At 43.6% G+C, this 22,015-nt stretch overlaps 1 protein-coding gene across 1 annotated transcript in view; it reads right to left on the bottom strand.

Annotated features, from left to right (window-relative positions):
- Positions 1–2,541: 2,541 nt before the first annotated feature.
- LOC140720621 (NACHT, LRR and PYD domains-containing protein 3-like) overlaps positions 2,542–22,015 on the bottom strand; it is a 57,495-nt gene continuing 38,021 nt past the window's right edge. Inside the window, exons 8-14 of the mRNA XM_073035453.1 lie at positions 18,289–18,460; positions 18,116–18,181; positions 12,665–14,402; positions 11,455–11,541; positions 4,612–4,782; positions 4,289–4,456; positions 2,542–4,136 (exon numbers count right to left, since the gene is read on the bottom strand). Of these exons, the coding sequence (XP_072891554.1) occupies positions 4,028–4,136; positions 4,289–4,456; positions 4,612–4,782; positions 11,455–11,541; positions 12,665–14,402; positions 18,116–18,181; positions 18,289–18,460 (2,511 nt within the window). The 3' untranslated portion in view covers positions 2,542–4,027. The remainder of the gene's footprint in view (positions 4,137–4,288; positions 4,457–4,611; positions 4,783–11,454; positions 11,542–12,664; positions 14,403–18,115; positions 18,182–18,288; positions 18,461–22,015) is intronic.

The following is a 22,015-nucleotide window of genomic DNA, read 5'->3' as shown; positions in this document are numbered from 1 at the left end:
TACTACTAAGTCCTGGGTGGAGGGCTCCAGGTCTGTCTTAATTGTGCAAACAGGCCTAGCACTAGTGTCCTGCACAATCACACCACCTACCATAGGGCTGGTGGCCACATTTGGGGATTCAGGATTTCAACCAATCTCTACCCGGATTCCCACCCCTTCCTGGGACTCCCCCGCATCTACATTCCCCTCTCCTCTTCAAGCTAGAGGAGCACACAGGTGCAGGATTCACCGATGGGGTGGCACTCATCGCTTCCATCACCCCGTCCGACTGTGCGCTTCCCCGAGCCTCCCGCTCCACTTCAGGGCAAATGGGCGTGAGCTCTGCGGTGTCGGGGGCCGAATTCTGAGTGTGTTTGGATTTCTTCCTCGCTTTCCTTCCCCGCACAGGCTCCACCCCATCCCTCGCCTGAACCTCCCTGCACGTAGCCTCAGGAACACTCGCCTGAACCACAGGGGTAGGACCAGAGACTGGAACAGAGGTAGGAATAGGGACAGAGATAGGAGAAGGCGCAGGTGTAGGTGCAGGAATAAGAATCCGGTGCAGAGGTAGCTGGGGCATTGTTGCCCGATGTGGACTCCCTAGGGATTTGGGTGTTAGGACAGTCCCTCAGAAAGTGCCCCACTTCCCCGCACGCATGGCACCGTGGGTGCTCACAGCTCCAATGTACCTGATAGCGTACCCCTCGTGCCGGACTGTAAACCGTCCCTCAACTTCCTCCTCCTTTTCCAGCTGCATGAATACCTGTCACCGGAACGAGATTACGGTATGGAGGGTGCGTCTCTTAAATTTGTGTCTGATGGCATTTATCTCTGACCGTACTTGCCCCAAGCGTGCTAGTGAGGGAAGCAGATCCTCTTTGGGGATGAAAGGCTTAACGTGACCGAGGACGATGCGTTGTGTGGGAGCTGTCATCAGCTCCATCTATAAAAAGATGTTTTCCACCGTGATCCCCCTGCTAAGAGCCCGGTTCACTAACTCATCATTCTCCAGCAAAACACTGCCTTCCTGAACTCTTTCTCGGTGGTCAAAATACCACCTTTCCCCACCAGGTCTTCCATGGCCTCCGCACAATTTTTCAGCTTAATTCCAGGACGCAAAATACATTGCACCCCACATTCCACTTTCACCGACCGAAATAGGGCATTGTTCGAGGCAGGAGAGGCAGCCACCTTTGCATAACTCCCCGAAGGCCTGCGACTCCCTGGAGACTGGTCCGGCATGCTGGCACTACGCCCGAATCGAGAACTATATGGTGGTGCTGGTTATAAAGTCCTGGAGCGGTTTGGATAACTGGCCAGAAAAGTTTGTACTCAACAGTACCTTGCTGGCTCAGCGCCAGAAATTCCAATGCCAGGAAATGCTCCATCTGTCCTGAAGACCTCCCAGGCCGTGAGAGTTCAAGATGTCTCAACAGATGCTCCGGCTCCTACACCAAACAAGAATCATGAAGATGAGGGGGGGGGGGGGGTGATGTTGTCCCGATGTTAGTGGGGTAACAATGGCGTTTGTCTCCGGTTTTTGAGCGAGAAGGCTTCCTGGCGAGTTGGCAGCAGCCACAGCAGGGTGCTACGCTGTTCGCAGCCGTCAATGAACCCAGTCCAAACTGGCAGAAAAACTCCAAACGAAGCTTCCACACTAAAACAGCCGCTCACTCACATGTCCAAGAGACATTTAGAACCACCTCCAATCTATCTCACGAACTTAACACAACAGTTCTTCCTCGATTTCTCCCAGCTCATTCAATACATTTCCATGCTGTGTCTGACCCCGGGAGTGTGTGATCGGATGGTTTCGAGGAAGCTTCACTCCGTATCTGACCCCGGGAATGTGTAATCGGACTGTGTGGAGGGAGGTTCACTCTGTGTCTGACCACGGGAGTGTGTGATGGGATGGTTTGGAGGGAGCTTCACTATGTGTCGGACCCCAGGAGTGTGTGATGTGACAGTGTGGAGGGAGATCCAATCTGTGTGTGACACCGGGAGTGTGTGATGGGAGGAGTGGAGGGAGATTGTGTCTCATCCCGGGAGTGTGTGAAGGGACGTTGTGGAGGGAGCTCCATGCTGTGTCTGACCCCGGGAGTGTGTGACGGGACGGAGCAGAGGGAACTTCAGTGTGGGTCGTAGTCCCAGAATGTGTGTTGGGATGGTGTGTGGGGAGCTTCACCCTGTGTTTGTCCCTGGGATTGTATGATGGGACGCTATTGAATGATATTAAGCCTGTGACTAACACTATCAGTATATGAGCTTCCAATCTCTTTTGTCTTTTTTTTCTGTGAGAACAAGGAGATCCTGCAGGACGGTGGGGGTCGGGATTGTGTGGGTATTTGGGGTGTGAGGGAGTCGTGTGTCAGCCTGAATGGGAATGGTTAGTGAAGGGGTCTTGGGGATCAGACACCATCAGACTGACATCCCTCAGCCTGGAGCTGAGACGCTGCAGTACCAGTGTGAGGAGCTCAGACCCATTATTGCAGTTCACCGGGGGCAACAGTAACCCCAGGTCACTATTTTTCTTCAAATGAGACAAGTTCAACACCAAGTCAGGAAGTAACAGCGGTTTATTGATTTCATCACGACAAGTGTAAATTTAACAATGTTAGATGAGGGATTTGGACCAGTTGGAGGAATGGGCTGAAAAATGGCAGATGGAGTTTAATGCGGACAAGTGTGAGGTATTTCAATGTAAATGGTAGGACACTGAGGAGTGCAGTAGAACAGATGGATCTGGGAGTACAGATACATAATTCCCTAAAAGTGGCATCATAGGTAGATAGGGTCGTAAAGAGAGCTTTTGGTAAATTGGCCTTTATAAATCAAAGTATTGAGTATAAGAGTTGGAATGTTATGCTGAGGTTGTATGAGACATTGGTGAGACTGAATTTAGAGTATTGTGCGCAGTTTTGGTCACCTATTTACAGGAAGGATATTAATAAGGTTGAAAGAGTGAACAAAAGGTTTACAAGGATGTTGCCGGGACTTGAGAAACTGAGTTATAGAGAAAGGTTGAATAGGTTAGGATTTTATTCCCTGGAGCGTAGGAGAATGAGGGGTGATTTGATAGAGATGTATAAAATTATGATGGGTATAGATAGAGTGAATGAAAGCAGGCTTTTTCCACTGAAGCTAGGGGAGAGAAAAAGCAAACAGGTCATGGGTTATGGGTGAAGAGGGAAAGTTTAAAGAGAACATTAGGGAGGTTTCTTCACGCAGAGAGTGGTGGGAGTGCGGAATGATCTGCCAGATGAAGTGGTGAATGCGGGCTCACTTTTGACATTTAAGAAAAACTTGGACAGGTACATGGATGAGAGGTGTATGGAGGGATATGGCCCAGGTGCAGGTCATTGGGACGAGGCAGAAAAATGGTTCAGCACAGCCAAGAAGGGCCAAAAGGCCTGTTTCTTTGCTGTAATCTTCTATGGTCCTAATGTGTGAGCTGCTGACGTACGGGAACAAATAAACTGCTTCCGATTCACTCATAGTCACACACAATTAACTGACCAGCGAAAAGCAGTGACAGATTGAATAATCTCACAGTCGGTCTCCATCGGGGAACCGATAATCTTTAAAATCACAGTTCAGGACCACGTCCGGGATCGCTGCAGATCTACTGTCCCATTTGAGGTATTTGTCAATTTAACATTATTATATCGGCCAGACTGCCGAATGCACTGTCCTCAGCAAAGGGAGCAAAAAGATTTTCTCCCCGGACAACCTTGTCCGGGTCACGGGGTCCCAGGATCTTCCTGTCTGTGTAATGACCCAGGGTCCTACGTGGAGGACTCACGTGGGAGGGGTCTCGAACGGGAACATCGGGCAGAAGCTGTGCCGCAGGACAAGAAGCGGAAATACGTCACTGAGGGACCGCTTCTGATGTCACAGAGCGCAAGACTGGAGCCAGTTCGGTCAGAATAGTTGGGAATTATACCTGGCGCACGTCTATTAAAGGTAAGGGTTGCAGTTAAAGGGGCATACGGGAAAACGGCCAAAATGTCCCCATCCCGCGAGCGGGGATGTTTACATATTCAGATATTCACATGGTCACTATCATTCCGGGGCTGGGTTCCTGCAGAGACTCCAGTTCCTTCCACCCGGTCTCACTGAAACGATTCCCAGCCTCACTGAAAACATTGTTCCTCAGCCTGAAACAGATGGGAGAATAAAGATGAAATAAACAGACCACATGTGAGTAACAGGGGACCGGGGTTAATGTTTCAACAACTCTCACAGACAAATATCACCAGAAAACCCGCGGATCCGCTGATATTTTATCACATTGAACACAAACACTCACCCAATCCGCTCCAGACTCGGGAGGGTCAGTATGAGGCGGCGGAGAGCGGGGACAGATCGGTCTGTCAGCGAGTTTGATACAAGGTCCAGCACCATCAGTGATGGGTTTGTACTGAGAGCGGAGACAAGATCCTCGACACCAGAATCTGTGAGACCGACATGGTTCAGCCTGAATATGACAGAGAGTGAGGGTGAAGGACACAGAGAGACAGGAGACAGTAGAAATCCCCAGTGTTTATCAGTAACACAATTACTGATCACATTAATGTTCAGTGTCAGACACCCAGTGACTGTAAACACAATCTCCCACAGTCTTGTACCTACCACAGTTTCTGTATTTTACACGCCGGGTTCCTCAGAGCTGCAGACACCAGTTTCACTCCTGAATCTCCCAGTTTATTAGCACTCAGGTCCAGATCCATCAGTGATGGGTTTGTACTGAGAGCGGAGACGAGATCCTCGGCACCAGAATCTGTGAGACCGACATTGTCCAGCCTGGAGATGAGAGAGAGTGAGAGTGAAGGACAGAGAGACAGGAGATGGTACTGTTACGTATTCGGGCAACAATAATATAGATGAGTTAGGCAAGGGGTTTTATAACGAATAACACGTTTATTAAACACTGATAACAAACCCTCTTCAAAAGTAAACAAACCCAAACAATGACCCGAAACCAGCTGCTGGCAGCTGAATCAAACAGTTCTTAATAGCTTTGCAGTCTCAAACAGTCTTTAATGTAGTATTGAAAAAACCAGTTCTCCAAAGCGATATGCCGAATGAAAGCAGTATTTTAAAACGATATGTCGACAGTTCAAAAGCTCACGGTACTTTTAAAAGGAGAGACTTTTTAAAGCGATTTAAATTCTCTTCCACGTCGATGTCCTTCGATTCCCAGCGTCGAACTCCCACGTCGAATTTTATTAAATATAACAACTTAAAGTGACTGACCTCTCTTCCACACTATTCTCAAACCCTTTCTGGTCATCCCAGGGGTCAACAGCGAGAATAGTCAACGAAATCCTTCCGAATGAGGATCAAACAAGGTCGAAGTCAATCCATCGAAAATCGATTTTTCTTGATCTCCAAACTTCACTCTCCATCAGCAAAGAAACCGTTGGCTCTGACCTTTTAAACTTTAGGCATTATATAGAACTTCATTCTTAACTAAACTGCGTCATCACATTAAATCACGCAGTGACATGAAGTCATCTTGGCAAATCCAGCCACGAACTGCCCCACCTGACAGGGTGGGTCTTCCTTTTATACCCTGTAGAAAAAACCTGTCACATGACCTCTACTGGCGGGAAAATGACATCACTCCACCATTACCTCATGTCCAGTATAACTTCAACCCCAGTCACGTGACAAGGGTATCACTGTCACGTGTCACGGGTACGTAACACCTCCCTCCAAAAAAAACATTTTTGGTCTATCAAGAACAAAAATTTTTAACAATTACTTACAAAAAAAAAACAAATGTATAAATCATATAACATACACAATATACAATACAGTAGGAGTGTTACAATAAAAAAAACCACTCCAAAAAAAACCATTGTACATTCAACATCGAGATAGACAATCAGCAACCACATTATCTTTACCTTTAATATGAGTTATCACAATATTGTACTCTTGTAACATCAAACTCCAATTTAACAATCTTCTGTTTTTGTTTTTCATCTTACTCAGAAAAACTAACGGATTATGATCAGTGTAAACAATAAGTGGTTTTTGAGTTGTACCAACATATACCTCAAAATATTCCAAAGCTAAAACAAGAGATAACAATTCTTTCTCTATTGTTGAATAGTTTCTTTGATGCTTATTAAATTTCTTAGAAAAGTATGCTACCGGATGATCAACCTCATCACCCTCATTCTTTTGCATCAATACTGCTCCCGCAGCTTCATCACTAGCATCCACAGCTAATGAAAAAGGTTTTTCAAAGTCAGGTGCCTTAAGCACAGGTTGTTCACATATCATTGTTTTCAATTTTTCAAATGCTTCCTGACAAAACACTGTCCACACAAACTTTACATTCTTCTGCAGAAGATTAGTTAATGGAAGGGCAACATTAGCAAAATTCTTACAAAATTTTCGATAATATCCTACCATTCCCAAAAACCTTCTGAGAGTTTTTTTCCCCGTTGGAGTGGGAATTTCCAAAATTGCCTGAACTTTTGCCTGAACAGGAGCTACCTTACCTTGACCCACAACATAACCAAAGTAAGTCACAGTAGCATGTCCAAATTCACTCTTGGCTAAATTAATAGTCAAGTTAGCTTTTGAAAGCTTTTCAAACAATTTCTCCACCGCAATTATGTGTGCTTCCCAAGTATCATTTCCTGTCACTAAATCATCAATATAAGCATCAGTATCTTTCAATCCCTGAATCACAGAATTAATCATCCTCTGAAAAGTACCTGGCGCATTCTTCATCCCAAATGGAAGAACATTATACTCATATAACCCAGATGGAGTTACAAATGCAGAAATCTCTCTACCTCTGTCCGTTAATGGAACACACCAATACCCTTTCAATAAATCAATCTTTGTAAGGAACTTTGCTTTTCCAACCTTATCTACACAATCATCCACTCTAGGAATTGGATATGCATCTGTTTTCGTTACAGCATTCACCTTCCTATAGTCCGTACAAAACCTAATACTACCATCAGGTTTTGGCACCATAACACATGGCGAACTCCAATTCAAGTTAGAATGTCTAATAATATCATTCTCTAACATGTATTCAATTTCTTTCTCAGCAAGTTCACATTTTTCCATGTTCATCCTATATGGATGTTGTTTAATAGGTTTGGCATCTCCAACATCTACATCATGTGAAGCTATAGTAGTCCTTCTCGGAACATCTGGAAACAAATCCTTATACTTAAAAATCAATTCCTTCATCTGTTGTTTCTGCTCTAGCTGTAAATGTGCTAATTTCTCATCCATATTTTCCAAAATAGTCGAATTAGGTAACCTAACAGAAACAATGTTAGATTTAGAATGAAAGTCAGATGAATCATCTATCATGTTCCCAGTTAAATCCAACTCATTCTCACTAACCACAACAGTCACAGTATCAGATTGTTTCTCAAAATATGGTTTAATCATATTTATGTGGCAAAGTTGTGTTGACCTTCTACGATCTGGAGTTTTTATTACATAATCCACATCATTAACTCTAGACACAATTTCATAAGGTCCATGAAATCTAGCTTGTAAAGGATTTGTCTGCACTGGGAAAAGAACCAACACCTTATCTCCAGGCTTAAACATCCTCATCCTAGCTTCCTTATCATACCAAGTCTTCATTTTCTCCTGAGCCAACTTTAAATTTTCCTTGGCTAAGCTACAAGCTCTCTGTAACCTGTCCTTAAATTTCAAAACATAGTCCAACAAATTAGTATGCACTTCCTTACTAATCCACTGTTCCTTCAATAAAGCTAAAGGTCCTCTAACTCTATGTCCAAACACAAGTTCAAATGGACTAAACCCTAAAGATTCCTGTACCGATTCCCTTACTGCAAATAAAAGTAAGTTTATACTCTCATCCCAGTCACTTTCATTCTCCACACAATATGTCCTAATCATATTCTTGAGAGTAGAATGAAACCTCTCCAAAGCACCTTGCGATTCTGGATGGTACGCAGACGAAGTAATTTGCTTAGCTCCCAATTTATAAACTATCTGTTGAAACAATCCAGACATAAAATTACTACCTTGATCAGTTTGTATTTCCTTAGGCAATCCAAAATAAGTAAAGAATTTTATAAGAGCCTTCGTCACAGTTTTAGCTTTTATATTCCTAAGTGGTACTGCCTCTGGAAACCTAGACGAAGTACACATGATAGTCAACAAATACTGATAACCAGTTTTTGTCTTTGGTAATGGACCAACACAATCTACAATAACTTTAGAAAACGGTTCACCGAATGCTGGAATAGGTTGTAATGGAGCTACTGGTGTAACCTGATTTGGCTTACCCACAATCTGACAAGTATGGCATGTCTTACAAAACATCGCCACATCTTTTCTTAAACCAGGCCAGTAAAAATGTTTTAAAATCTTGTCCACAGTTTTCCTTACCCCTTGATGTCCACCTAAAGGCACACTATGAGCTAAAGTCAAAATCTCATTCCGATAAACTTTAGGAACAACTACCTGATAAACAACATTCCATTCCTCACTTGCAGGAATTGTAGGCGACCTCCACTTCCTCATCAACACTCCTTTTTCCAAGTAATATCCTACTGACACCTTCTCAATTTCACTACCTAGTAAAGCTTGTTCCCTTAATTTTACAATCTCAGGATCTCTATTCTGCTCCGCTATCATCTCCTTCCGAGACAGAGATAAATCTTCATAGTCAGACTTACTCCCAGAATCTTGTTCAAACAACGAAGGTAAGAAAGTTTCTGACACATCCTCAAAACTCGAATCCTGAGTTGAACAGTCATGAGTAACAACCTCATTCTGCACATCAATTTTTTTAGCCATAGCTCTAGTCACAACACAGGAAGAATCTGTGTTAAAATTCACCTCAGGTACATCTGACTCCATTGTCAAATGCACTTCAGGAAAAACTTGTCCACCTGCCAAGTCATTACCTAACAATAAAGAAATACCCTTCACAGGTAAGCTATGCTGTAATCCTACCTTAACAAATCCTGTAACTAACCCTGACTTTAAATTTACTTCATGTAAACGTACAGGCATAAAATCACTTCCAACACCTCTTATGTAATTTACCTCACCAGTATCACTCTCTTCATTAAACTTCAACACACTATCTAACATCAGTGATTGAGAAGCTCCAGTATCCCTAAGAATTTTTATTGGCACCAGAGTAGATCCTTCTTTCAAGGATACAAACCCTTCAGTTATAAAATGATCATATCCCTTTCTAACTTTGTCAGACTCTAACAAATCCTCATTTGTATTTACCAAACCCTGTAACTTTACAGGTGCTTTAGTATGTTGCACACAAGCATCTGGAACTGCTTCCTTCTCTTTCTTTTTCAATTTGAAACAGTTAGCTATTACATGGCCAGGCTTCTTACAATAGTTACAAATAAGACCAAACTGTCTTTCCTTCACAGGCTTTCCTTCCTTCTTACCTCTCTCATTAACCTCTAATTTAATTTCTGATTTACCTTGAGTCTCCATATTATTTCTCCTCTTAAAAATTCTACCCTGAGGAAATTTATTCTTATGGATTAAAACAAACTCATCAGCTAATCTAGCACAGTCCTGCAATTTATCAGTATCCCTCTCATTTAAGTAGGTCCTTACTTCAACAGGAATGCTTCTTTTAAATTCCTCCATCAAAATCAGCTCTCTCAATGTATCATAGTCCCCATTTACATTTTTAGAAGAAACCCATCTCTCAAAACACATAGCTTTATCATAGGCAAATTCCACATAAGTCTTTTCCACAGACTTTTTCAAACTCCTGAATTTTTCCCTATACGCTTCTGGGACCAACTCATACGATTTGAGAATATTTTCCTTCACAATATCATAATCTAATGCTTGTGCAGCAGTTAAAGCTGTGTAAACGTGTCGTGCCTTTCCTTTGATTACACTCTGTAATAACACTGACCATTTATCTTTCGGCCACTCTGACATCCCAGCAATAGTTTCAAAATGTTGAAAATATCTCTCCACTTCTGTTTCACTAAATGGAGGGACCAATTTAATTTCTTGGCTAGCAACAAACGGTTTTTTAGAATTAGCAGACTGTTCTACAGACCTTAATTTAGCCATTGCATATTCAAAATCTCTTTTCTTCTGCTCAGATTCCAATTTACACCTTTCTAACATCATTTGTTCAATTTGCAACTGCATCTCCAGATTACTTATTGGAAACGATTCTAAAATCGATTCTTCAAAATGACCCGAAGCCACAAAATGTGATGCGATCTTTCTCTGTATTACAGCTTTTGAAGTAGTTGGCAAGATCCCTTTAAGATGCAACCGATTAGCAAGTTCAGAGACTTCAGTTTTTTTCGCCTTCGCTAACAAATCCGCGTCTGGCGAATCCAGAAACTCATCAATATTCATCGTTGCCGAATACCACTCACAAGCCAAACAAACAAAAAAAAATCGAGCAATCCCCGTTACCAAAACACCGATTCAAAATCCAAAAAACTTTAACTCAAATAATTCAATTCCGGACGTACCCCCATATTTATGTTACGTATTCGGGCAACAATAATATAGATGAGTTAGGCAAGGGGTTTTATAACGAATAACACGTTTATTAAACACTGATAACAAACCCCCTTCAAAAGTAAACAAACCCAAACAATGACCCGAAACCAGCTGCTGGCAGCTGAATCAAACAGTTCTTAATAGCTTTGCAGTCTCAAACAGTCTTTAAAGTAGTATTGAAAAAACCAGTTCTCCAAAGCGATATGCCGAATGAAAGCAGTATTTTAAAACGATATGTCGACAGTTCAAAAGCTCACGGTACTTTTAAAAGGAGAGACTTTTTAAAGCGATTTAAATTCTCTTCCACGTCGATGTCCTTCGATTCCCAGCGTCGAACTCCCACGTCGAATTTTATTAAATATAACAACTTAAAGTGACTGACCTCTCTTCCACACTATTCTCAAACCCTTTCTGGTCATCCCAGGGGTCAACAGCGAGAATAGTCAACGAAATCCTTCCGAATGAGGATCAAACAAGGTCGAAGTCAATCCATCGAAAATCGATTTTTCTTGATCTCCAAACTTCACTCTCCATCAGCAAAGAAACCGTTGGCTCTGACCTTTTAAACTTTAGGCATTATATAGAACTTCATTCTTAACTAAACTGCGTCATCACATTAAATCACGCAGTGACATGAAGTCATCTTGGCAAATCCAGCCACGAACTGCCCCACCTGACAGGGTGGGTCTTCCTTTTATACCCTGTAGAAAAAACCTGTCACATGACCTCTACTGGCGGGAAAATGACATCACTCCACCATTACCTCATGTCCAGTATAACTTCAACCCCAGTCACGTGACAAGGGTATCACTGTCACGTGTCACGGGTACGTAACAGTACAAATCCCCCGTGTTCATCAGTAACACAATTACTGATCACATTAATGTTCAGTGTCAGGCACCCAGTGACCGTAAACACAATCTCCCACAGTCTGGTACTTACTGAAGTTTCTGTACTTTACACTCTGGGTTCCTGAGAGCTGCAGACACCAGTTTCACTCCTGAATCTCCCAGTTTATTCTCCCCAAGTCTAAACACAAATAGACAAATTGATGAACATAATGATTCAAACCGTGGGTCTGAGGGAATTTCTCTCACTCGGATATTTCAGGAAACATTAAACCTTTCAGTAAATCACTGATCGAAGTTCCCATCACTGTCAATGTCCCTCACTGACCAGCTCCAGGGTATTCACCGAATGTCAGTAATTTAGTCTGTCGTTGTGACACTGTAAACTCCACATATTCTATTCCATTCCCCGATGGTTAGAAAAGTGTTCCTGATGTGAGAGGGTTGGGAGGGTCAGGGATGAAGGATGGGAGAAAGTCCCACAGTGAGGAAGATTTGTGAGTGGGAATGTGTCGATGGGAGATGTTGGAAGAGACCCCACCTGAGGAAAAGGGATAGGAAGACAGAATCTGCAGGAGGAAGGGAATGGGGAAGAGAGATCCCTCATGAGGAAGGGTAATGGGGATGAGAGGTTCCACAGGAGGACGGGGATGGGGATGAGAAGTTCCACAGCAGTATACCGATGGCAAAAGATAATCCAACAAGATGAGATGATCCAGAAATACATTGCAAGGGAGGGGTGGATCTGAACTGAGGCCCACAATCGGGAGAGGAGATGCGCCCATGGGTTCTGGGTATCTGGTAGTGAGCACAGTCACACAGGTGGACTGATGGTGATAGTCACACACAGGGAAGGGCAGGGGAGGACAATCTCACAATGGTATTTCTTTCCTTCTCACTGGGACAGTCTGCTGACGGTAAGGGGAAGGGGGTGTGAATCTCTGACTCACCTGCTGCAGTCAGTGCCAGTCTGGGTGTCAGTAACAGTGAGAAGGAACATTGTCAATGGGCGTGTCACAGGCAGCAGGAAACACGGCCATTCCTGTGATTTACTACCATTAAACCAATGGTCGTTGTTCACTGATCTGATGAATTCCCCAACATCCCTTCACAAGGAACCACAGAACCCTCCCGTCCTTGGGGAATTACTGGCTGATCCCCTGGGCATTTGTCACAATACTTCACAATCTGATTTACTACAAATTTGACACAATTCGTTACTACAGTTTGACCCAAATCCCTTTACATTGAAGCAACACTGTGGAACAGGTTCACAGTTCAGAGTGAGAGATAAATCAAGTTACCTCAACTCCTGGCACTTGTGCAGCCCGGGTCCCAGCCGCTGGATTCCTTCACACTGAACATGGCAGTTCTGCAGGTCGAGGTGTTTTATTGTATCACAGAGTCCAATGGCATGAGACAGGACTGCGCAGTCAATTGGTGTCAGTATCATCCCATTAAATGAAATTGTTTCCACAGATCCCAGTGCGGCCTGAGCCAGTCCACGATTCTGAGACTCAAACAGGTAGTGCAATGTGTTCAGGAGGCTGCTTTTACCTTCTTCACTCCATGTGTTTCCACTCTGGCGTTTAACCTCCTCCTTCACCCAGTCAATCACCTGGCAGGTTGTCTGATGAGGAAATGGACCCAGAAACTCCTCCAGGCCCCGAGCTGTCATTGGGGAGGAGAGACCAGCAACAAAACGGAGAAATACCTCAAATCGCCCATCTGTCGTGTTGTGGGCTTCAGTGAGGAATTTCAGGATACCTCCGGGGTGTATAGTCAGGAATTGTGCGACTGCAGCTACAAACTCTTGGATGGTGAGGTGTGAGAATGTGTAAACCACGCTCCAGGCAGCATCCTCTCTCTCCAAAAGCTCCATCAGGAACCCGGACAGGAACTGGGAAGGCTGCAGATTGTACTTGATCAAATCTACATCTGTAAACACAATCTTCCTCTGGGATACTCCTCTGAAGGCCATCAGACCAACATTGAGTAACACGTCACGGGGTCTCTCAATTTCACGGCCATGGTTTTTCAGGATGTTGTAAATATAGTAGGAGTACAGTTGGGTGATGGTCTTGGGAATTCGCTGCAGGTCCCTGACTCTTTGTGTGAAGAAGGGGCCCAGTGCCAGAGCGAGGATCCAGCAGTAGGAGGGGTTGTAGCTCATGGTGTACAGGATCTCATTCTCCTTCACATGTTTGAAAACAGCTTCCGCCACCGTCTGATCTTCAAAATGTCTGATGAAATATTCCTTCCGTTCCTCATCAACAAATCCCAGGATTTCGGCCCAGATACTGATCTCTGCCTTTTCCAATAAATATAAAGCAGTGGGGCGGGTGGTCACCAGCACTGAACACCCTGGGAGCAGCTTGCCCTGGATTAAACTGTACACAATGTCAGACACTTCACACCACCACTCGGGATCTGGGCACTGGTGCTTGGGTTCTGTATCTCTCTGACTGTCAGCAAAATCAATTTTGTGCTTGAATTCATCCAAACCATCAAATATAAACAGTAATCCCTCTGGGTTCTTCCAGACCTCTCTCAGTAAATTCCTAAAGTAAGGATACTGATCCAGAACCAGTTCCATCAGGTTTATTCTGCAGTTAATGGAGTTTAAATCCCGGAATTTGAAACTGAAGACAAACTGGAATTGTTGGTATATTCTCCCCGTGGCCCAGTCATAAACAATCTTTTGAACCATTGTTGTTTTCCCGATCCCTGCGACTCCGGCCACTGCTGCTGAATTCCCAGATTTGGACTTACTTCGGGAAAAGCTGCTCTGGAATAACTGATCAGTCTGGATTTTTTCTAACTCTCCGCGAAGGTGTTTCTGTCTCCACTCGTCGTGCTCTTTGCCTCTTGCCAGCAGCTCATGTTCCACCAGTCTCCGATCTCGAACAGTAGAAATGACCGTGAGCTCAGCGTATCGATCAACCAGCTGGAAAACCTTCACCTTCTCCGTCATCCGGATCGTGTTCACTCTCAGTGTTTCAGTTTGTGCCCGCAGAGTCTCCTTATGTTTCTGTTGAATATCTTCCATGGGAACAGAGAACATTGTCAAAATGTTAAATGGCTCAACTGACAAAGAATTTTACAAATTCAACATTCAGTGTTTGAACGGATTTAATGCTTCCAATCATATTAAGACAGAAAGTAAAACTCTGTTCACAGACACCAGAACTGACAGCGATTAATGTCTCAGAAAATGTCCAATCCTCATACTTTGGTATGAATTGCTTGTGAAGGCGAGCATTCCCCTGATATTCTATTCCATTTCTGACTGCACTTCTGTTACAACAACATTTCACTATGTTTAAAGCATTGTTTGCATCATTAACAGACGATGTTAATGTTAATCTGCTGTGGAAATACGGAAAGCAGGACACTGTGCATTTTGGCAAAGCTGCACACTGGGGAGTCACAGGTGTCCACTGCTCTTGCATTAAAACAGGAGCAGAATATGTGTCAAATACTGAGGTCGGGCAGAATCTGTGGAGAGAATGACTTTGAGGTTTCGGATCGACAGCTCATTGGAAAGACAATTAAAAAATTGTTTGCTTTTGGTTTCAAAGTTGGAGGAGCGGTGGACAGATGGAGTCTCTGTGAATGGAAGAGACCACAAGCATGACAGTGACGTTCGCCGTGTTTCTGGGAGAGGGTGGTGATGTCTCGGCAACCGCTCCTGATCAGTCTGGCAGTGGGGTGTGGGGCGCTGTATTATGAGACCTCTGCCTGTCAGGGTCGACCATGGATGTTACGTCCCAGCTGACTAAAAACACAAGACAGGACACTGCTATATGGAGAGCAAGCAGTTGCCCATGTAGCACGCTCCTCTCTCCATATATCTGATGAACACAAAGGAACGGCAAAGACAGATATAGCTTGGAACCAGAAGCATCGCAGGAGCAGCCAGTTTGCATTGAACACAACATAAGACTGCCTTAGGAGTTCCAGCTCCAGGTTTTTCCCTGTGGGTTTACTCCCATGAAGTGTTAGAGTGGCAAGGCAGCGGAGGATTGAGATCAGAGTTTTTCTTCCCCTGGAGGAGCTGCCAATCGTGTCTGACAAAACCCATCTGCCCTAAGCAGATAGTTGTAAGTCCCAGTAACCTGCCTTTGCCCTGTCTGCTCTCGGATGAAACTCTTCCACCGGGCTTAGTAGCTAAGCCACACACGAAGGCCAGGAGCTGGACTTGGTTAACAGAGGCTATTTGATTCAGACGCTATTGGGAGATAATAGCATAGTAGATGAACATTCAATAGTCTTATAAATGCAGAATTAAAGCTGTCCTTGAGGCTGGTGGTACATACCTTCAGCCTTTTATATCTTCTGCCCCATGGGAGTATGACAGAGAGAATGTTTGTGGGGGGTTAGGTTTCAGCAGCAAGGCTTTGGGCGGGGGAAGTAGCATCTTGCTAACCTGATTGAGTTCTTCCAGGAGGGGACAAAGGTGATGGATGAAGTTACACATGGATATTGTCTACTTGGATTTTAGTTGCGTGTTTGACAAGATCCCACATGGGAGGCTCATACAGAAAATGAACATACTTGGGAACTGTGCAAATTGTCCTGGCTGCCAGGGTCCCACACTGGGAGACATTTCTTTCACTGGCGGGTGGTGACTCTGTGAAATTATTGTCATAGACAGCTGAGGAAGACAAGTCATTGGGTATATTTAAAATACAGGTCGATATGTTCCTGATTCGGAAGACTGTCAATGTTTACTGTGGTAATGGGGTAGAGAGGAATTGCAGAGCAAATTCACTGCGCCGAATGGATTAATTCTGCTCCTGGATCTTATGGTTTTAGGGAGCATCTGGAGTATTGTATTCACTTCTGATTGTTCAGCTCTTGCAAGGATTGGAGAGGGTACAGAACAGGTTCATCAGGATGTTGCCTGGATTTGGTGACATGTGCTACAAGTAGAGGTTTGTTAAACTTGGTTTGTTTACTCTGGTGGCGGAATGGAGATCTGACAGACGTGTACAAGTTTGCGAGATAAAAGTTTTTGTCGACACCCTCATCTTTTATTTGTTTCTTTTTTACATAAGGCTGGTGTCTAATACCAGAGGGCATTTGGTTAAGGTCAGATGGGGTAAATTTACAGCAATTGTGGCTAGTTTTTGTTGACAGAGCTGTGGGTGCCTGCAAGTTACTGCCTGGGTCCTGTCGGAGGCAATTATGTTACAGATGTTCCTAGTTATACATGAATAGGCAGGAAATGCAAGGATATGGTCAATAATATAAGAAAGGATACCAAAGTAGTTTTTTTTTCTTTCCCAGATATATAAAGAGTTAAAAAAAGGGAGAGGGTCGATATCGGACCGCTGAAAACTGATGTTGTACATAGAAACATAGAAAATAGGTGCATGAGTAGGCCATTCGGCCCTTCGAGCCTGCACCACCACTCAGTATGATCGTGGCTGATCATCCAACTCAGAACCCTGTACCTGCTTTCTCTCCATAACCCCCCCCCCCCCCACCCCCGGATCCCTTTAGCCACAAGGGCCATATCTAACTTCCTCTTAATATAGCCAATGAACCGGCCTCAACTGTTTCCTGTGGCAGAGAATTCCACAGATTCACCACTGTCTGTGTGAAGAAGTTTTTCCTCATCTCGGTCCTAAAAGGCTTCCCCTTTATCCTTAAACTGTGACCCCTCGTTCTGGACTCCCCCAACATCGGAAACAATCTTCCTGCATCTAGCCTGTCCAATCCCTTTAGAATTTTATACGTTTCAATAAGATCTCCCCTCAATCTTCTAAATTCATGTGAGTATAAGCCTAGTCGATCCAGTCTTTCTTCATATGAAAGTCCTGCCATCCCAGGAATCAATCTGGTGAACCTTCTTTGTACTCCCTCTATGGCAAGAATATCTTTCCTCAGATTAGGGAACCAAAACTGCACACAATACGCTAGGTGCGGTCTCACCAAGGCCTTGTACAACTGCAGTAGAACCTCCCTGCTCCTGTACTCAAATCCTTTTGCTGTGAATGCCAGCATACCATTTACCTTTTTCACCGCCTGCTGTACCTGCATGCCCACCTTCAATGACTGTTGTACAATGACACCCAGGTCTCATTGCACCTCCCCTTTTCCTAATCGGCTACCATTCAGATAATAATCTATTTTCCTGTTCTTGCAACCAAAGTGGATAACCTCACATTTATCCACATTAAATTGCATCTGCCATGAATTTGCCCGCTTATCTAACCTATCCAAGTCACCCTGCATCCTCTTAGCATCCTCCACACAGCTAACACCGCCGCCCAGGTTCGTGTCATCCGCAAACTTGGAGATGCTGCATTTAATTCCCTCGTCTAAATCATTAATATATATTGTAAACAACTGGGGTCCCAGCATTGAGCCTTGCAGTACCCCACAAGTCACAGCCTGCCATTCTGAAAAGGTCCCGTTTATTCCCACCCTTTGCTTCCTGTCTGCCAACCACTTCTCTATCCACATCAATCCCATACCCCCAATATCGTGTGCTTTAAGGAGACTGCCTAGGGTGTGTGGGGATTCCCAGAGCATGAGGACCTGCAGTGAAGGCTTCAACAGAACCAACAGCTGGATTAACATAAAAATACAATATAGAATATTCAGGCTGCAAAGAGAGATTCTCTAAATTGTAAGCTTAATCCAAAGATCAACGAATGATTATTGTTGAATTTTGATTCCCAGGTTTTGCCAAGTCACTGTTTAACACCTGAGATGTGGTTTGAACTGTGCATTTCATCACTCACCTATCAGCTGCGTGGGTAGCTCAGATAACCCTTGGGCGACGTTCATGTATTCCTGTGGATCGGGACCTGTTTAAATATATTAAAAAATCCATGGAAACAGAGCTAAAATAATTAAACTAACTAAAACGTTTATTTCGATGTGTCTTTGTGTTCAGTGCGTGTTTTTAACGTACCGAGTTCCTGTATTTCCCTTAGTATTCTGTCCAACTTCGGTAACTCAGTTCTCCATGTCACAAAGGATTCCCACATCGCCCTCCGGGCCCGGGAGCCTTTGCCCATCACCAAACTGAGGAAGAGTTTGGAACTCTCTGCCCGATTTCCCTTCTCTGTCAGTTCGGTGACTTTCTATAAAAGGAAAACAATGAATTTATTGTGGAGCAGACAGACAGACATGGAGAATGTGGAGGAAAATATCTGTTCATGGTCCCAGTAGCTTCAGAACAGATGCAATCACTGGGCTGCTGCCTCATCCTCCCTGGGTTCAGTCATTAACAGAGAAACAGTAACTGAAGGAAATTCTAAATCAATAGTGTGCAAGAATAAGGATTTACTGACACCCTGCAGTAGATGCAATGTGACTAATTTCCTTGTCCATCAATGTGCAACATTACACCAAAAAGATGCGACAACAAGAATGGAAGAAGGGGAGAGTGGGAGAGCAAATAATGGATGGCGGGCATCACTGAATCATGGCTGAACGAAGTTTGTAGTTGGGTGCTTACATCCAAGGATAAATATTGAATCGAAAGGATACGCAGGTAGGTGAAAGTGTTGGGTCAAAGATGCTGTCATTAAAAATGAAAAGTCCTGAGAAAGAGGTGATATCGGATTGGACGATGTAGATGTTAAGAAACTGCATAAGTAAAATGACCCTGATGATACAGGCCTGTTAACAGTAGCCAGGATGTGACCTACAAATTACAACAGGAGAGGGAAGAGGCATGCAAAAAGGTGAATGTGAAAATAGTCACATAGTCAATATGCAGGTAGATTTGGGAAATCATGTCGGTGCTGAATTCCCAAGTGAGGGACTTTATAGAATGCCTATGCGATGGCTTTTGAGAGAAGCCTATGGTTGACCCCACTATAGGAAAGGCGGATCTGGATTTGGTGTTGCGTATTGTGCCAGATTTGATTAGGGAGCTTAAGGTAAATAAACCCTTAAGAGGCAGTGATCATCAAATAGCAGAACTCACAGTGCAGTTTGAGAGGGAGAATGTAAAGTTAGATGTATCAGTATGGCAGTTGGATAGAGGAATTACAGAGGCATGAGAGAGGAGCTGGGGAACAATAAATTCAAAGATGACACTAACAGCGACAATGGCAGAGCAGGAATGGCTGATGTTTCTCGGAGCAATTTAAAAGGTGCAGGACAAATGATCACGAAGATGCAGAATTATTCTAAAGGGAGGGCGATCAACTGTGGCTGATGAGGAGCACAAAAGCAAGGGAGAGGGTACAGAATATTACAAAATATAGTAGAACGCTGGAGGACTGGGATGCTTTTACAAACCAAGGCAATTAAAAAAGCCTAAGTACTTAAAATATGAAATATGAAGGTAGGCTAGCGAATAATGTAATAAAGCTTACCAAAAGGTCCGTCTGATATTTGAAGAGTGAAAGAGAGGAAAGTGGATTTTGGGCCGCTGGAATATGACAGTGGAGAGGTAATGTCAGGGGACAAGGAAATGACGGAAGGTATTAGTCGGTATTTTGCGTCAGTCTTCACTGTAAAAACATTAGAACGTGCCAGATATTTGAGAATGTCAACACGTACAAACAAGCTGGATGAACTCAGCAGGTCGGGCAGCATCAGTTGAGATGAGCAGTAAAGGTTTCGGGCAGAGACCTTTCGTCAGGACTAAAGAATCATTGACTGCTCATTTCAACTGATGCTGCCCGACCTGCTGAGTTCATCCTGCTTGTTTGTATGTGTTGATTTGACCACAGCATCTGCAGTGTACTTTGTGTTTACTATTTGAGAATGTCAGGTGGCAGATATGAGTGTATTTGCAATTATTAAGGAGAAGGCGCTCAGGAAACTGAAGTACTGAAGATAGAGAAGTCCAGATCAAGCGCACCCGATTGCTTCTGAAAGAGGAGGCTGAAGAGATTGTGGAGACATTAGTAATGATCACTCAAGAATCACTAGATTTTGGAATGGTTTCGGAGGATCGACCATTTAAAATGGGAGGCCAGTTAGTTTGATCAGCGTTTGGGAAGATGTCATCAGTCGAGAATGGAGGATTAGATTTTGGGGAATTTGGACGCACATATTAAAAAAGACCAAAATCCATGGAAGGGAATCTTGCCTGACAGAGCTGGGAACAATTAGGGCTTTTTCATGTTGGATGTTAGTGACCAAAAGTGTTCTGCAGTGTCTGGTTTTGGGACAGTTTCTTTTTCCTTTATGTTAATGATTTGAAGGCTTTCTGACTAAGATTGCACGCGTTACGAAGATATGGGGAAGGACAGGAGGTGTTGAGAAAGCAGGGATTTCGCTAGAGGACATAGACTGATGACAAAATGGACAAATCAGTGACAATTGGAATGTAGTATAGGGAGGTACATGGCCATACACTTTGGCAGAAACGATTTTGCTGAGAATGAGTGCCGGATGCGCCTGTACCGGCTGGAGCGTAGAAGGATGGGAAAGGCAGAAGAGTTGAGGGCTTGGATTGACACATGGAATTATGACATCATAGCCATTACTGAAACTTGGCTACAAGAGGGGCAGGACTGGCAGCTCAATGTTCCAGGGTTCCGATGTTTCAGACGTGATAAAGGCAGAGGGATGAAGGGTGGAGGGGTGGCTTTGCTAGTCAGGGAAAATATTACAGCAGTGCTTCGGCAGAAAAGATTAGAGGGCTTGTCTACTGAGACCATATGGGTGGAGCTGAGAAACAGAAAAGTTTCTCATTAATATGAGAAACATATTAACCACATTATGACCACATTAATAGGGTTGTATTATAGACCACCCAATAGTCAGCGAGAATCAGAGGAGCAAATCTGCAGAGAGATAACAGACAACTGCAGGAGACAGAAAGTTGTGATTGTAGGGGATTTTAATTTTCCACACATTGATCGGGACTACCATCAGGTCTAGATGGATTAGAGTTTGTGAAATGTGTTCAGGAAAGTTTTCTAAATCTATATATAGATGTACAAACTGGGGAGATGCAATATTAGATCTCTTATTAGGAAATGAGTTAGGGCAGGTAATGGAAGTGTGTGTAGGGGAACACTTTGGTTCCAGGGATTATAATGACATTAGTTTCAATTTGATCTTGGATAAAGATAGATCTGGTTCTCGGGTTGAAGTTCCAAACTGGAAAAAAAGGCCAAATTTGAAGAAATGAGAAAGGATCTAAAAAGCGTAGATTGGGATAGGTTGTTCTCTGGCAAGGATGTAATTGGTAAGTGGGAGGCCTTCAAATGAGATATTTTGAGAGTGCAGTGTTTGTATGTTCCTGTCAGGGTTAAAGGCAAAATAAATAAGACTAAGGAACCTTGGTTCTCGAGGGATATTGGAACTCTGATAAAGAAGAAGCGAGAGATGTATAACAAGTATAGGCAACAGGGAGGAAATAAGATGCTCGCGGAGTATAAAAAGAGTAGGAAAATACTTAAGAAAGAAATCAGGAGGGCTAAAAGAAGACATGACGTTGTTTTAGCAGTCAGGGTGAAGGATAATCCTAAGAGCTTCTACAGGTATGTGAAGAGCAAAATGATAGTAAGGGATAAAATTGGTCCTCTTGAAGATCAGAGTGGTCGGCTATGTATGGAACCAAAAGAAATGGGAGAGATATTAAATGGGTTTTTTGCATCTGTATTTACGAAGGAAACTGGAATGGAGTCTACTGAAACAAGGCAAACAAGTAGGGAGGTTATGGAACT

This window comes from Hemitrygon akajei, unplaced genomic scaffold, assembly GCF_048418815.1.
Source record: "Hemitrygon akajei unplaced genomic scaffold, sHemAka1.3 Scf000045, whole genome shotgun sequence".
NCBI lineage: Eukaryota > Metazoa > Chordata > Chondrichthyes > Myliobatiformes > Dasyatidae > Hemitrygon > Hemitrygon akajei.
Note: the sequence above shows the minus strand (reverse complement) of the source record. Positions and strands in the feature narration are given on the sequence as shown.